The following is a 17,267-nucleotide window of genomic DNA, read 5'->3' on the forward strand; positions in this document are numbered from 1 at the left end:
CCATTTTGGAAGAGGGCAGCGGGCGTACGGATGAAGCCGCCACCAGGCCGGCAGCCGTTTTAATTATGGGCAGGTGCGGCGCACCATCTTGGTCGAGGGCAGAGGCGGCTCAGGGGCCGCAAGGGGCGGGCACCATGCCCTTTTCAGAAGCGGGTAGGAGAGCCTTCGCGCAGCCTTCCGGGTTTGGTCAGGACTGGTTCTAGAAACGTGGAATTGAAAATATGCCGTGTTTTATCTTGTAAGCCTTCCGTTAACAAGAGTTGAAAGAGAGGGAAGTGGGTATTCCTGTGGTTTTTGAGGGTGGGTAGAGCAGCGCTCTGACCAATACCAGCTGTGGAAGCTGCTGCAGACTGCTAGTGCCAGGTGCACAAAATCTGCAAGGAAACCCTCTTCGTTGTCAAAACACTCCATCCCACCTCCCCAACAGGCATCATCTGCTGCTCCTGGAGCTTGCTAACATGTGTTGGGTACTACAAAAACCTCAAACAGAGGAACTGCTGTAGCTAGAAGGCACCCTGGCAGGCAGGCTCCTGCCCTGACAGCTACAGGCCTGCTCAGCTGGTTCCAAGCACCTCCAGGGATGGAGGCCTCTCTCTGGAAAACCTGTCCCAGTCTTTGACCACCCTCCAGGTAAACAGGTTCCCCGTCAGTAAAGGTCTCCCTGAGCCTTTTCATTAACGTGCACATTGGTGACAGATGAAGTGGTACAACTAATGTTTAAAGGAACAAAATGTTTAACATTTTTATTAGCACCTTATTTTAAGAAAACTTAATACTTGTGTAACTCAGAAAACATCCTTGAGCCTTTTATAGCAGCTAGCTTAAAACCTTAAAAAAACCTCAACTCTCTAACCATGAGAACAAGATACCTACTCCTGTTGCGATATAATGCTGCATGACTGACCAACATTGGCTTCAGGAATTCGTTATTATAGGACAACTAGAGCATCTCTACTCTCCCAGCTGAAAGTAATTCACATGCTAAATAGGCTGCTGTTACAGGCAGGCATCTGCTTTTCTTGGATGACGGGGTATGCATACTCACTTGCCAGGAGTCACATGGCTGTATGTAATTTGCATATCTCTTTACAGATACATTGATGTATCTCAGCATTACTTTTATCATCAAAAATATACCAACATAGTAACAATGTTTATCCATACTTTTATATTCAGCAGTTGAACTGTAATTGCTTACTAATTCAACAGCAATAAAAATTCAGAGTTGCTTGGTCTTTAGGGAACTGGTGGCATGGAATGTATCTGATACCAAGTCCCCATATAGGTAATGTTTTATGTGCCAACATACAGTAATGCAAGTTGTGTGCTGTTTTCACTACTTTAATTACTTCTGGCCAAGATAAAATGGTCTCTCTAGTTTCAACTGCGGAAATAATTTTCCCTCTCTGTCCTTAACAGCTGTGATGTATTGATGTACACTGTTAAACAGCTGATAAGAAAAAGAAAACCCCCACTGAACTGCCTTTAGTATCAGCATCTTTGATGATCTGTACATAACTAAAACCAGTTATTCACATGTACAGAAAGCTAACAGTAAAAACATTGTTTTGGTTGCAAAGGAAATAGAATAAATTCAATAACCTACCACACCTTCTTAACATAGTCCGTTGACAAGACCCAGCACACAAATCCAGCTTATGTAGGTTGCTATTTGCCAGACTTCTGCTTTATTTCCCCTAGAAGCTGGAAAACGCGTAAGGTAGGAATTCCCACAAAACATCCTAACTTAAAAATTATCCTAGTTTTGTTATTGGCTAGTTTTTGTGACATTATGGGAGTGGCGCTTCTTTTCTGCAGGCAGAAATAATGTAAGTTTTTTTCAGTTTCCTGATACTATGTTTTTTTATAAAGCAAAGTGAATGTGGTAACAAAAAAATAGGAGGCATAAACAGTCAGAAGCAGTAAGGGGGAAAAATAAAGAGGGATTAGTGAAATGTTTGTATTAACCATGTTCCAGGATAAACTAAGTAAAAGTAGAAATTAACCCAGAACCTTGTCCACCCTGTTTTGCAATGTCATTGCTGACAACTTCTCCACACGCTTTATATTCCCTGCATATTAAGTTTAATCTTGAGCAGGTACCAGAAACAGCCTTTTTCACGCTCTGTACTAGAAGTATTTCCACCGTGGTGCCTTACAGCTTCCGTTATTTATGAAGCCCTCCAATAACTGCTAAATGTAAGTCATTCCTCACAGCTGTTCCCTTAAGTGGAATTAAGACAGACCTCCAGGAACGTGTCTCATCAGCTGCCCCCTGCTAGCCCTCCACGGGCCTGGGGAAGCGGCGGCCCCGGTTTTCCCCTCAGCGGGGCGGGAAGCGGGCCCACACCCTCGCGGGCTGGCGCTGGGGCAGGGGCGAGACCGCCGCCCACCGGCACCTGGCCCGGGCTCTCCCTGCCTGCCGCCGCCGCGCTCCCCTCACGCAGCGGTCGCTACACAACCGGGCCGCTCCGCCGCTCGGTTTCCATGGCGACGCCGGCTGCCTCTGCCTGCCGTCAGTGACGACGGACGGGGGCTTTGCGACAGTGGTGGTAGGAGTCACGGCAGCCGGCGGTGTCAGCTGGTTGCCGCACCGGGCGAGGGTGGGGGAGCGCGGCGGGGGCGCGGCGCCCGGGGACACCTCCCCACCATCCCGGCGGGGACAGGTGAGTGCCCGCCGGCTGCCGGCAGCCTCCGGGCAGAGGGCATCCCGTCCCGCCGGCGGGCGGTGGCGGCGCCCCGCAGGGCTCGCCGCCGGGTCCCGCGCCGCCCCGGCCCCCGGCGAGCTGGCGGTGGCCCTTCGGGTCCCCCCGTGCGGCGGGGCGGTGGCGCGGGCCGCCATGTTGTGCGGGAGGGGGCGGCCGCACCTGCCTGCGGGCGGCGCCGGCCGGCGTCCCGGGGGGCGGCAGCAGGTGGCGGCCCCGCGGCGGCCTGCCGGCTTCCGCTGAGCGGCGGCGGGCCTGGCCGCAGGGCTCGGCCTGCTGTGCCCAGCCCGGGGCGGGCAGTGGGGAAAAGGGGGTTTGTGCGTGGGGGGACGGCGGTCAGTCGCGCCGCGGAAGGGACGCCCTTGCTCCGCGAGGAGCGGCAGGGGGCTCCGCGTAGCGGCCCCGGCCTCCCGCAGCCCCGGCAGGCTGCGGCAGGGGCTCGGGTGGCTCCACCGGCGTGGGCCGCGGCGGCACCGGCCCTCTGCGGGCTTGTGCTCTCAGGAAACCCGAGCCCGGCGCTGTGCTGAGCCGGCTCTGCCAGGACGGCCGGCAGGCGCGGCCGGGTGGTACTGGGCTGGGGAGCGCGCTCCCTGCTAACGGAAAGTTGTCTGAGGGGTGGCTCATACAGAAACAGGCCTTTGCTGGGGCTCGACATACTTGTAATGCCAAATTTCTGTTATATCGTGGCCTCTCTAACCTGTTCCCACTTTCTGGGGAGATGTGGTGTTACGGGCAAGTAGGGAGATGATAGAGGGTTTTTGCAGCTGCTTTGGGTAACTGTCCTTCATGTGATGACAATTTTAAACAGGAAAAAAATATGTGGGTTTAGTGTGTAATCGAATTAAGTGCTAGAAAAACCTAAAAATGGCTTGCAAAAGCATCTAGTAATGATAATGAAAAATGTAGAGCTCTAAATTATTATTTCCCCTTCTCTCTTATTTTGTAACCTTGAACATGTACAGGGAGCGGAGATTTTTTTGGGAGGGATAACAGATCTTCATATTGTTACATACTTATAAATCAGACTTTTGTACTCATTCGCTCAGCTGGGGCAAGGGGCCAGCAATAGCCTTTCACTGGATTGTCACTGTTATTGCCACCTGAAGATCAAGGAAGAGCTTGTGTCTGAACTAGTTCATCAGTCAAGTTCTGTTTTGGAACACAAGTTGTTGAATTTGATTTTGATCTTGGGTGTATTGGAAAGGTTTGACGGTAACACAGTCTTTTTGTTTACTGTAGTACGTAATGGCCAAGACATAGAGCCTGGTGAGAAGTATTGTCTCGCAGTGCTCGAAATACAGGTGTGTTACAGGATGTGGCATGGTGGTTTGGAGACAGTTGTTACAGATAAATGGACTTAGGGGGACATGGAGGTGCTGGCTGCACGGTGTTAATGGAGAAGCTTCCCACAGGGAAAAAGCAAGGACTTGAGGTGATGAATTTTGAACAAAGTACATGGGGATAAAAGAGGGCCAGGTGCTGTTAATTTTTTAATCCTTGATCAGTATAACGAGAATGATGGTCTGGTTTGTTAGTTGTTATTACCTGGATTGAAATCCCCTTTTCACTTCACATAAATTTCAGCGTAGCCTAACAGTTTTGTCCAAATTCAGAATAGTAGGTTAGTTCACTCCTGCAGATATGCTTAGTTCTGTTGTAACAGGTAGGGTTAGTGAGGTCAGTGTGAATATTCATAGTTGTACAATTCCGTGCATTGTGTTTACAAAATTGGGGCCTTTGAAAAGTCCTCAAGGCTCTTGGTTATGTAGGATTGCATCAGTTCTCCCTGATAGCTGTTGGGGGGCTCTTTTGTGTATATTGAAACAGGCAAAGTTGAATATCAAAATGAATGTAGTTGCCAGTTGAACTCCTAGCTGCTATCCCATTCTGTGTTTGTATTTGTGTGTGCACGGGGGTGGCATTAAAACTACTGGTTTACAAACCTGTCCTTTTGGTAAGCCAGCTTCCTGATTTTGGTGCCATCATGAACAAATTGTTTCTCAGTTGTACAGCGAATAAAAATTGTTTGCATTCTTCACCTGTTTTCACTCATAATACTCTCTTAGTGAAAAATTACATTTTTAAAGTACTTCGTTTTACAAGAAGTCTTTAGCATAGTGTTGCAGTAATCTTTTTGTAGTTGCAAATCAGAAAGGTGTGCTGTTGATTGGATAAAGGTACATTTATTGTTCTCTTTCATTTTGTATTCAGTGCTTATCAGATGCAAGCTGAAATGATAATGATTTGCTACGTGTGTCAAAGTGTAAGACCTGACAGATAGCTTTATAGTATTTAGTATCCTGCAGGAATGGTCCAGAATTTCTTTTAGCTTAAAAAAAAAATAAATCAGGGATTTATTTGCTGAAAAATTACTACCTTTTTAAAAGGTTTCTCAGACTTCTCAGGTGGCATGAATTTACAAAGGGCAAGTTGTGCATAACCAACCTGATAGCCTCCCACGATGAGATGACTGGCTTGGTGGATGAGGGAGATTGGCAGAATGAAGTCCAGCTGGAGGGCAGCTGAGCACTGGAACAGGTTGCACAGGGCAAGATTGTGGAGTCTCCATCCTTTGAGATACTCACAGCTCAGCTGGACATGGTTTGGGGCAACCTGCTGTAAGTGACCTAGCTTTTGCAAGGGGTAGGAGGGAGGGTATGGTCTTCTGAGGTGCCTGCCATCTCAGCCATTCTGTGATTCAAACTAATCTTGTTGGATTAATAGTCTCTTAGGAAAGCAAAAATATTTTATATTTGATCCCTTTGTAGTGATTTAGAACTAATTCCAAAAGACTCTGAAAATTACTGACAGAGCTTCAGAAACATGCAGGATTTAATTGACCTAGCAAACTTTACTGACCATTTGTATTTAATAATATAATTCTTTATTTATTGACCATATATTTAAAGAAAGGTGTTATTGTTTAAATACGTGGGTTCTGATAGTGAAAGATTTCTGCAAGTCTGGGTGAAGTACTTAATTTTCTTCACCCTGCCTCGTTAATCCTTCTCCATCCTCAAGCATTAAATGGAAAAGGTAATTTGTAATTACATTTAAAATAATCAGATTTTTATAAAATGCTTTGGGTTATCCAAATGGAAGCCATAATGTAACAGAAAAGAGCCTTTACCATGAGTGTATGATTGGCTTTATGTAAATGATTTTTAGGAGGGGTGTTACAATGCTTAACTAATGTCTTTTTGAATGAAAGGTTCTGTATGCGTGAAAAATGTTAGGCATAAAAATTACTGTTCACTTGAAAATATGCAATCCACTTAGAGGGTTTGTCCTGATGTCATGGATGGCAGCCATCTCTGTACTTATTGGGGGCAAATCTGAATAATAACATAATTTAAATTCTGCTGAAAACACAGAAAAAATGTATTAACGTGTGGTAAACGTTGATAGGGAAAGAAATGATTTATTCTTAACCTTTTTGAGTCGCTTTGTTTGAACATCAGCAGTTACATTTACTTAAAAACAGATGTTCAATTGGCAGCCTTTAATGGTTAATTTTGGAGCTGTTACATGCTGAGATCATAAATGATAAAGAAACAGTCAATTTGTAGATATATATTTTTTGGCAGATTCTTTTATTGTCCACACATATCCTAAGATTAATACTTTATATGCCTGTGCTTTAATTGAAATAAGTGTGTTTGGAAAGAGCTCTTCTTGGCTTTTGCTGTGCTCTGTCACAACAAAGGTAGATTTACTAACCTTTTTACTTCTTTCCCAAAAGAAGTGTTCCTTTCTCCTGGCCTCACATCTTTCCCACGTGCCCCCAGGAAACAGCTCAAGCACAGCACAGGGCTTACTGGGTGGGCTCAGTCTAGGAGTATCATACTGTAGTGGGACATGAAAGTACTGAAGTATTCCATGGATCTGGCTGGGTTTATGTACAGCTGATGCTCTCTGTCTGTTTGGGAGATACCACTGTGACTTGCTGCGGACCAGAGCAACCTATAGCGCTCAGACGTGCTATGCTTCCAGAAGTGCCCAGGTAACTGAATTCCAGTGGGGTCACACATGGCAGATCAACAACACGATGGTTGTTTAGTGTTTGTGAACATAGACTAAACCTGAAACAGGTTTCTTTTTTGGTGACAGAACTGAAGTTGCTCTCCTGGTTTTGTAATTCTAGCAATATTACCAACGTTTTAAAGTTGTGTGTGCAAACTGTAAGGGCCTAATGCTGTAAGAGGTGAAAATCTGTGCTTCTGTCTGCCTCATCTGTGTTGTCAAAGTCATCAGGAGATCAAATGAATTGGGTAGTGTGTTTGGTCAAAAGACATATTCTGAAGGATGACATTAGTTGTATCTTCTGGTTCTCTCTCCTGGAGACACCGCCAATCCTGTGTTCTGTTCTTCCTTCTTCTCTTTTAACTTTGTTTTCTACTTGTGTGGTCTGCAACTTCATTATTCCTGCTTCTTCTTAAACCTTTCCTCATATATTTACCCACTGAAATATACGAGGACAAGGAAATCTACAGGTGCATCAGATGCTATACGGGCAACAACTGTTTCCCTGCACACAGGGCATGGAAATACTACCAGCTAGAGGATTTCATCCACTTGCTAGTGACAGGCATGAAAGGAATCTGGTTTTATTGTCCCCAGGCAATGGAGAGGGGAGGAGTTGCTCTCCCTAGCTGCTGGGCTTCCTACCGTAAATACATTTTGTTTGGGTGCTTTTTCTCGCTGTAAAAATCCTTACTATGGATGCTCTTTCAGGGTAAATAACTTGAGGCTTACAAGGTTTAATGAGGTCTTGAGGCTTCCCATCGTGACTGAAAGTTGTGGGAAAACTTGAGGAGACTGCCAATGTTCCTGTTTCAGGAACAGTTTGTATACAGGCCGAGGAAGGCTGCTATAGAACACTTTCTAATCTGTTACAGAAACAGTTGTTACAAAGCTCTGACCGTGTGGCTGACCTTTGTCTTTACACCCGTGGCTATGCTACCTGGTGATTCCCCTGATTACACTGAACAATGACCTACTGTTTACAATTTTCTATGCATCTGCTTTGCAACTTCATCATGATACTTTGATTTGAAATTACGGTTATGATTTGTGATTGTAATTTGGTTCAGCAAGTTAGCTATGAGTAGTTTACCATAGCTTACTAGTCCTGAAAGTGCTGGTTAGTGTTTAGGGGACTATGGCTTGATAAAGATGTTTATGTGAGTCTTTATTCAGTTTTTAATACATTGTACTTAATAAATCAGTTTAATAGCTTTACTCCAATAGGAATTTATCCCAGTTTATGAAATTTGCCTAAATGCCAGCTTTAAGCAGGGCACTTGAAAGAGTCACTACCAGATTAGCGTATTATTTTTAACTATTTTTTTATCATCTGCTAATCTAAAGAATCACGGTCTCTTTAAACATAACTGAGATGTACATGTCTATAACTCTTAACTGGTTTATATTTTGGCGATACAGTGGACCTAGTAATAAAAGTGTGAAGAAGGCTGAAGTACTCTGTGCCATTTTTACCTTGTTTTTCATGGGGAAGATAAAAATCCACAGGACCAGACAGTGGCTGATGTGGTGTGTTCGGAACATTATGGTGATGGGGGGGAAGCTCTGTGGAAAGTCCAGCATCTGAAACAGCACATAGGCTGGGGGACAGTGGGCTTGACAGCAGCTTTGCAGGAAAGGAGCTGGGCATCCCGGTCAGTCAGAAGCTGTGTCCTGTGGCCAAGCATCACGTGCTGGGCTCTATCAGCAAGGCTGTAGCCCGCAAGTCAAGGAGAGGAAGGTTTACGAGGCTGTACTGGAGATCTAAGATAGTTTAGTTTGAATGAAAAAAAATGAACACTTCTATTTTATGTTTTACTGCTCATTGTGTCTGGTGAAGCATGCCTTGCTGCTCTGGATGTTTGGGTACATCTTCAAACAGATGGCGGCTTAGGGGCGTGTGTAGTGGTTTATCTGCCTTAGGTGGTGAACAGAACAGCCAGCATTATTTAGAGGGAATACAAGAGACTCTATAGCTTGGGATACTAAGTGGCACCTATCTGGGTTATGGAAAGCAACTGAAGAAGAGGGGCTTTGTGACTCCAAAGATGTGAGTGGAAATAACTTCCTAATGCACTGCAAATGACAGTGGTGCTGTGTTTTGCGCTGCAACTCTTACCTTATGAAAAAGCAGGAGGGAGGGGAAGGATCCTTTCTTGCGTGGCAGAGAATGTGTCTCAAGTCTTTTCAGGAAGGTATTTTGCCATATACCTCCATCTGTGTCTTTGTCTTTGATGGGTAATTTGAAATAAAGCAAAACAAATGCAAGTATGCTCTTTTATATATATGTATGTATGTGTACATACACACACGCCCCTACATATGTGCAATAACACAAACCCATTCTTTTATTGTATGTTTGTGGGAAGGAAACTGGGGTTCTGGCACTTGTGGAAGTGATAGACAAAGACTTAATACCCCTGGGATTAAGCAGGAAGAGCTCTACTCAGTTTGATGCTTCCATTTTCCAGTTCCCTTTTCTGCAAAAACAGTTCATTCTGGAGAGTTATAAATAATTAGAATGTGGGAATTCTTTTGTAATGATTCACTGCGTGCTTTTTGACCATTTGTCAATGGTACAGTGTTTATTTGCTACTGTAGTTTGTCATCATTGATGCAAAAAAAAATTATTGATTGTTTACAGACAGTAAGTGAGTTTTGGTTTTTGCAGGGGATGTATTCAGTGTTCGCCAATGATAGAGAAGGGTTGTTCTTTGTAGATCGAATTCTTCAGCTGTTAAAATGAGCTTGTGGTATTTTCTGAAAATGAAGTTTTTAATGAAGGCGTCGCGGTACCATAATAAAAAACTAGAAGGAAAGAGGTAGTTTTTCTTTTTGCTTTCTCTTCCAAGGCTTAATACTAGATCTTACTAGTACTGATATTCTACTAGATAGAAAATAAGAATTCTCTTTCTCTTAGATAAAAGTTTTGAAATGTGAATATCTGTATGCTTCTAGAAAGTATTTTGCTCTTAATGTTTTCAATGCTTTCATGTTTTTCTGCATGGAAAATGTAAAATACCTTAGGTTACTTATATGTGCTAATACTTTTGTATGTTGTTATGTCCTATGCATTCCACTTGAAAATTCAGCTTAAGTATGTATTTATAGTCTTGTTGATTTTTACTTTTTTTATAAGTAGTTTGGCAGAGCATTAAACTGACTGCAAAGTTTCAAGGAACAATTTTGTGCCGTGGTAGGGGAGCTTCTATATTTATTCAAAAGTGCAGCTGTTTGCATCATTGACACAATCAAGTGACATGTAAATACTGTGATTTTGTCCCTCAACTGGGAGCAATAGGAAATGAAAGAAATGAGATTTTTATGTTGCTTGTCGGCATTTTTACTCCTAGATTTTTCAGCTCTGAAACTATTGGTGGATTGCTTTATTAACCATTAAAATTTAGTTCATAGATTACACTGATGATCAAATATGATTTACTGCCATAGAAAAAAACCCAACAACTTGGAGGAACTCTGATCAAACTAGTGTTTTTGAGATCGCTCCTAAATCTGTGTGCCTTCTAGCCAGGGGGGTGAGAGGAATGCACTGTGTGTGGTACCTGCAGGGCTGTGGCTGTAGCATCTTTCAGGACTAGTTTGGGCATAGTTTTGCATTTCTAGTCCACTGTGGTGGAGCTGCCGAAGGGAGCTTTTTGTAGGTAGTGAGGGAAGAACACTTTGTAAAGAATGCTTTACCTTGACTGGTATTCAAGTTCTTTAATATATATAAAGCAAAGAACTTCCCATCTCTCCCCACCTTTCCCAGTGTGTCTTTTGTTTTATTTAATTATAAAAATCGGGTGGTAAAATAGTTAAATAGGTATTTTTCTTTGGTTTTGGAGATTATTTTTTGTTGTTGTTTACATTTTTTTGTATTGCATCTGAAGACTTCATGTTTGTTTTTCAGTATATAGTTCTGACTATTTCACTGTAAATTAAGTGATTTTTGGAATCGTAGCTCTTTAGTAGGGTCACTGTATTCTTTAATTTTTTTCAACTATTTTATGGCTCTGTATCATGATCATCCAGACAGAACAATTGATCCAGCATTACATAACAATTAACACTACGTTTACAGGTGTGTTTTGCAACTGCTAGTTTCAGTGTAGCTTGTAGTGTATTGCAATAGATTAAATGCTTAATTGTTGCTCTTTATTTATTCTTGCTCAGTAAATAACGGCTCTTAATAAAATAGTTCTGAATGAAGATAGTGGAATGGGATGCAAGAAATGAGTTGGCATAAAATGGCATGTCTTAGTAAGTGATATTACTGCTTTTATGATACGGATTTTGTGAAAAAGCACAATGCATCTCTCACTTTTCCGAAGTCTGAGGCTTGGTGTGCCCAGCTAGCCCTGTAAGCTGTTTTACAGTTTGTAATACTTAGCTATTCATTATTCTGTTCTTGCTGTCTTCCCTTCCCCCGTTTTTCCATGTACATTATCATGTTCGATTTCTCTGGCTGCTGAGTTTATTTGCAGTAGGAATATAGGCAGAAGTTGTCAAAATTAATAAAAAAAATTCTTGAAGAAATTGCATGTAGTTTTTATACAGATGAGAGATGACATTAATTTATGTTGAACGCCATGTAGTATAGTAAAAAACCCAGTGTTTTTAGATAAAGGATATTTTTGATGCAGAAAGTACTTGTTTAAGTGTTGTGGGAGTCACCACTGGGATACCCAGGGCAATATAAGATCAAAAAGTCAAGTTTATTTTTGGTGCAAGCAGGATCTCTGTGGTTGCCTCTTTATATCAAATCTGAGTTTGGCTCAAAGGAGTGACATTAAACCTCGAACAATAGCTTTCAGTGGAACTGAAGATTATTAAATTGAGGTTCCACGACTTCCATGGAAATCTGCAGCTCATGCTTGTGCCTCCTTTGGAAAAAGGGCCGATGAGACTGTGTTGTGGTGTCTGGCAGCAGCTGTGCAGTGGGTCAGTGTGACTCTGCTAGTTTGTTAGTTGTCTGATTGGAGTACCATGGGGACACAGGGGAAACTGTGGTTACCGCAGTGGGGAAGTGGAAGTGGAGTTGTAATGAACCTTACTTAGATTCAGGACCTTTATTTTCCCTCTGTCATAATTCGGAATTGTTTCCCTCTTCTGAAGTGCTGTAAAATAGGTTTACATATCTGTGAGCAAATGCAAATGTTGCTGGATTGCTCAAGCTAGAAGAATATGTATGTATCCATAGAAAGACAGGAAAATAAGTGTTTTTGAAAAATTTCCTTGGTGACTCCTGCCTGCGTTTGCTGTGTTTATACTTCTCTACATCAGAAATTCTGCTGTAGTTTGAGCTGTGTTAAGTTCAGAACATAAATCCCCGCAAGGTAATACATAAGGAGTGTTTATTTAACACAACCATTTCACCTGTTCATTTATCACAGTGCTTCAAGCAGTAACTTCCCATGACTCAAACTGTTACTGCAGTGAAGTAGCGTAACTCCTACAGCTCTGCTTGAATCCAGAGTAAGATACCAGTTAAGAAAACATCAGTCATTCTTGATGTATTTTCTCAGCCTGATGGTTACATGGTTGTTTATGAGAGAGTAGTAGTAACTGGGATGGATCTTGTGTATGTCTTACATAAACTTGCCATTGGTACAATTGAAATATAACTTAAATTCTAGCATTTTTATTTATTAAATGCCGAATATACCCCAAAAGTGTACTCAAAGCAAGCATGAGCTCAGTTGGCTACTTGGAAAGCAAAATAAAGTGTTTTAGTTAAGGGTTCCTTTTCCTGCCCTGGCCTGTCTGGTGTGCCCTGTCACTGGGGTGCAGGCAGACAGCCCCCCAGCACAGCTGCTTGCATCCCCCCTGGCCCAGCCGGAGAACTGACAATGCACCGACAAGTTCAGTATAAGCAAACTCGGATTCAAGGATCATACATTATAAAACATTCAAGTGGTTGGCAAGCTCAGAATGTTGCTAACAAAAACAGTGGTTTTGTTTTGGTGTTTAAATCTTGTGCTAATCCTCCTAACTGTTTATTACTACAACTTGAGTTTGTATGATGTTTTTCTCTCTGAAGTTATGATTCAAACACATTTGTTGTTCTCTCCCAATCATAAAGAAAATTTTGTCTTTGTGACAGATACAAGTAACATGGAGAGATTTTTGTCAATATGCTTTGAAGATACTAAATGTTGCTATGAAGATAGTGTTGCTTGTGTTTCATGTTGGGTAGTGGCCAGAATCTGACTCATGACAAATCATGGTGATCGAAACTACCTTTGGTTGTTCTGTAAGCACATCTAGTGCTGCTGTAGTTCGTCAGCAGGCTCTTCTGTTGGAAGAAGCTGGTCAGTTGTGGCTTTCTATTTCAATACAAACTAACTCTTAAAAAGAAACAGGAGAAAAAGAGAGAAAAAAATTTAGGTCCACAGATGAACTTCACAAAAATTGTCAGATCTGCTGAGTCAGCACATCTGGCCGCAGTCATACTGCGGTGCCACCGAGTTTTACCTGTGGGGTTTTTTTTTCCCTTGCCCTGGGTTTCAGACGTGAGGCAAGGCTCCCCAGCAGCCTGCTTGTTGTGGCGCCGTGCCACACTCCCCTCGTGGGACCTGTGGCCAGCCCATGGGACAGCCCTTCGCTCTGCAGCTTGGAGCTGGCTGGGGTCAGTGGGGCTGGTGCTCAAGGGCTTGTGGATACTGGGGAGGGAGAAGGGGGGTCAGTTCTCACAAAATCAACAACAAAATGACTGGATTACATGGGGCTGTCAGCTTTTGTGCAGAATAAATAAAAACAGCCTTTATTGAGTAAAAGGCAACACCGTGGATTCTGAAGTGCCATAGCACAGGGGGTCACAGGACTAAGTCAGTGCCTGCTTGTCAAGTCTCAGTCTCTAAATCCCTTCTGTTCCCATCTGGGATCCAGCTCATGGGACTTGGCAGCAGTGGAGAAATGAGAGAGCGTAAGAAGTGGCCTGTACTTGCTGTGCTTCTTTCTTTCCTAGCTTTCTTTAGTTCCAAATAGCATTGATAGTGCTAGTAAAGATTATTTCCCGCCCCCCCCCCCACCCCCCCACCCCCCACATCTTTTGCCTTGCATGTTCTAATTTCCTTTTTCATCGCCCCATCTAAGCGGCTTTTGCTTGCATGTGGCTCTGCCTGCCATCAAAGGCACTGATATTAGAGAAGTGATGCTTTGAAAACATTTACCACTCAGGCCTAGAAACCAGAAACTGAAAGGTTTGAAACTAACTTGTATATCTTAATTAGGCAATTTCTAATTAGCTTTTGTTTGGTTAGCCTCTTTAGATGTGTGTGTGAGGTGGTATGAACTACCAGAGTAACAGTATAAATTAAGGAATGACATTAACCTTGAAAATGGTTTCTAACTCTGATTTCACCTGATGCAGGATGCTATATATTCCAACACAACTATCTATTTAAAAAAGCTGTGTTGACATGACCCTGTTGTAACAGAACAGGATTTTTGAAAAGTGTGTAGTTGTCTGTAGAAGGCTCCAGAGCCTATTTTTGACTAAATGTAGTTGCATTTGCAAATGGGGATGAACTTGTCTATCAAACATATAATAGCTGCTGCAGCTCCACATTTGTTACTTCAAAATTATTCTAAGAAGAGTGATTTTGACAAAATTACCTCTGTATGTAGAGGTTTTGTTAGTTGGTTGGTACCTATATGTGTAGGGAAATGCCACTTTGAAAATTGTCTTTTGCAAAATGTGTAAGAAATCAAAGTTGTGAAGTTGTAATATTACCACAGGGTACTGTATTTTTTGAGTGACTGTTTGAAGAATGTTATTTAGTCTGTATGTGAAGATGAACATATTCCCTGATGAGAGGAGAGGTGAGATTGTATACTGTAACTTACTTGAAGAATGACATATATAGTTACTATGTTTCTTTTGTATAACATGTGTATGAAGTTACTTTAGACCTGCTGAGACCTAATATTTATTATTTTGATTAAATTGACAGGTGTGAGAGCAAAATGGCAGGAAACAGCCTTGTTTTACCCATTGTCCTGTGGGGCCGTAGGGCCCCCACGCACTGCATATCCACCCTGCTGCTCATGGAGGATGCCTCAATGATCGTCACGGGATGCCACGATGGGCAAATATGTCTCTGGGACCTTTCTTTGGATTTAGAGGTGAGACTAAAGTCCATATAATCTTAAATTGCTTTGTGTTTGAAGCGTGTATCATTGTTGCCAGTGTGATTCTTGTTCTTCCATATGATAATAGCCATTCTGGTCTTCAGTTCTTTCTACGCCCTCTTTGCTTGTCCTTTCTTCCTCCCTCTCGTGAGGCCTGGGTTGACACTACATGCTTCCTGTAGCGAGTACTTCAGATTAGGAGAGGTTTATGCTCTTGAACTTTTTTGCTGTTCCTGCAGTAAATTTTTAAAGTAATTACTTCCTCTTTTCTGGAGCTACTCTAAACTAGTTGTTACTTCCAAGTTTAGCTGCTTAATACTGTTTTTTGAAAACAGATTCCAGTCATCAGAGGACTTCCTAAGGTTATTTTATTCAACTTTTTTTTTTCCTGTGAAAACTGAAAGAGAAGAAAGGCTAGTAGCAGAGATAAAGGTTGATGATTAATTGTTCTATGCCAGTAGTGGCCCTGGGTTGAAATCTGCAAGCTTCTGTTTTGAATATGAACTCACACTTTGCCTTGATATTAAGAATTTTAAAATCTTGGAATGGAATAGCAAAACAATCCTTTATTATAAAAAAAAAATTTAAAAAAAGGGCAGCATGCTTCAGGAAAAGTTTATACTGAATACCTAAAAATCTCAGTGTCTGTGAGTTGCCCCCATAAATTATGTTTATATCTGGTATACTTAAAAAGAAAGAACAAGAGAAAGCAACTAGTTCTTTCTAGAAAGGACAAATAAAGGGCAAGGGTTTTTTATCTTCAATCTATGCATGGACTTGATATCAAGTTATTTATGAATATATAGGGTTGTGAACTGTACTTGATTGGGAGAGGAACTGTTGTCGCAGTACAAAGCAATTATTTTTTTTTCATTCAAATTGGTCTGAATTCAGATTATGATTTAAAATATCGATAGCATGAGTTTGATGCAAAATGCTCCCTCCCTCCAGTTTGCTTTGTTAGGTAGAAACTTCTTTTTTCCTCACGTATTGTAGCAGCATTCTGTGTGAACTCTTTCAAGACTGTATATCTGCTGCTATCCTAATTAAATGTGTGTGCATATATATTTTAACACATGTATTTATATAATATATAAAATGGAAATCTAGAGTATGTGTATTCTGGTTAATTAATAGTGCCTATATTGTTTTTACTTCACATTTTATTTCCCTGATTCTAGATTAATCCCAGAGCTCTGTTGTTTGGTCATACAGCCTCAATTACTTGTTTATCAAAGGCCTCTGCTTCCAGAGAAAAGCAATACATAGTGAGTGCATCAGAAAGCGGGTGAGTTTCCTGAGGATTTATTAATATGCAGATCTGTTAAAGAATGGAAATTGAGGGTAGAGGAGAGATCAGGTTGTTTACATACATGGTAGTTTTTGACTTAATAACACATCTGTAGATATTGCAAATGGTGGGATGTCTCCACTGTAGATAGTGAGTGTGGTGTGAATTTTGGTTTTGTGGCCTGAAAGGAGCATAGGGAAGTGCCAGAGATCCTGGAGGGCGGCTTCTGATACCTCGTGTACCCTGGGAGTCAGCAGCAGGATGCCACGCGGGTGTATGTAAAGCAATATGTGGAACACTGGATGCAATTTAAGTTTGGATGGGCAGTGAAATGCATGACATTGTTTCCTTCAGTCAAGGCACTTCTGCCACTTCTGTCATCTTTTTGCTTGTATGAGTTTGTCAGGTCAGTTGACAGTAGATCCATATTTTGCTCCTTTTTCTCTGCTTATCCAAGATCTGTTTCTTGAGTGAAAACAAGCTTGAGTTGTAGTGTAGCTCCTTGGCAGAAAATGATTACTAATACATACCTTAAAACTTGGAAATCTGTTACACAATTTATCTATATTTCTGTTGCAGTGTTTCATGTTTATCCTTAAGAAAAAATATGCCAGCAAATACATTTTATTTCTTGAGTGGTTTTATTTACTAATCAGAGCAACTGTTTAGGGGGAAAGAGAAGGATTTCTCATGCAATTGACATCATCGGTGAATGCAGTCAGGTAATTTAAAGAAAAAAAGAGCACCATCATCTGCAAGTTTTAAATAAAATATACTTTATACACTCATATTTTGGGCTAATTTATTGAAAAGATACACAGTTTGATAAACTACAGGTCAAAGCTTTGGGGCCAACTAGATTTGTCACTCATAACTCACATGTGTTATTTCCTACCTCACCTCTTCTTCCCATCCTCTGCCTCAGGCTGAGTGCAGGATTTTTGATAACCAACTGTCCTCCACTGGGCAAGCACTTCCAGCTGGCTAAATGACTTTTTCTGCTGTGGTTTCATGCTGTAGCTTTTGCTGTCTGAATTCAGTTCCCCTCTACGCTGCAGAGAGCTTTTCCCCCATGCCCCTCTGGAGCTGGGGGCCAGGTTGGTGCAGCCAGGTGG

At 42.0% G+C, this 17,267-nt stretch overlaps 1 protein-coding gene across 4 annotated transcripts in view; it reads left to right on the forward strand.

Moving 5' to 3' along the window:
- The first annotated feature begins 10 nt into the window (after nt 1–10).
- The window catches only part of WDR7 (WD repeat domain 7), a 150,710-nt gene continuing 133,453 nt past the window's right edge, over nt 11–17,267 (forward strand). Inside the window, exons 1-3 of one of the 4 annotated variants that reach the window (XM_037374370.1) lie at nt 11–630; nt 14,684–14,855; nt 16,043–16,149. In XM_037374370.1, coding sequence (XP_037230267.1) covers nt 14,697–14,855; nt 16,043–16,149 — 266 coding nt within the window. In that variant the 5' untranslated portion in view covers nt 11–630; nt 14,684–14,696. Of the gene's footprint in view, nt 631–2,241; nt 2,667–3,146; nt 6,709–14,683; nt 14,856–16,042; nt 16,150–17,267 lie in introns of those variants that run through there. The other 3 variants (XM_037374369.1, XM_037374367.1, XM_037374368.1) reach the window with 3 other exon arrangements.

Source organism: Falco rusticolus, chromosome Z (assembly GCF_015220075.1).
Source record: "Falco rusticolus isolate bFalRus1 chromosome Z, bFalRus1.pri, whole genome shotgun sequence".
Lineage (NCBI taxonomy): Eukaryota > Metazoa > Chordata > Aves > Falconiformes > Falconidae > Falco > Falco rusticolus.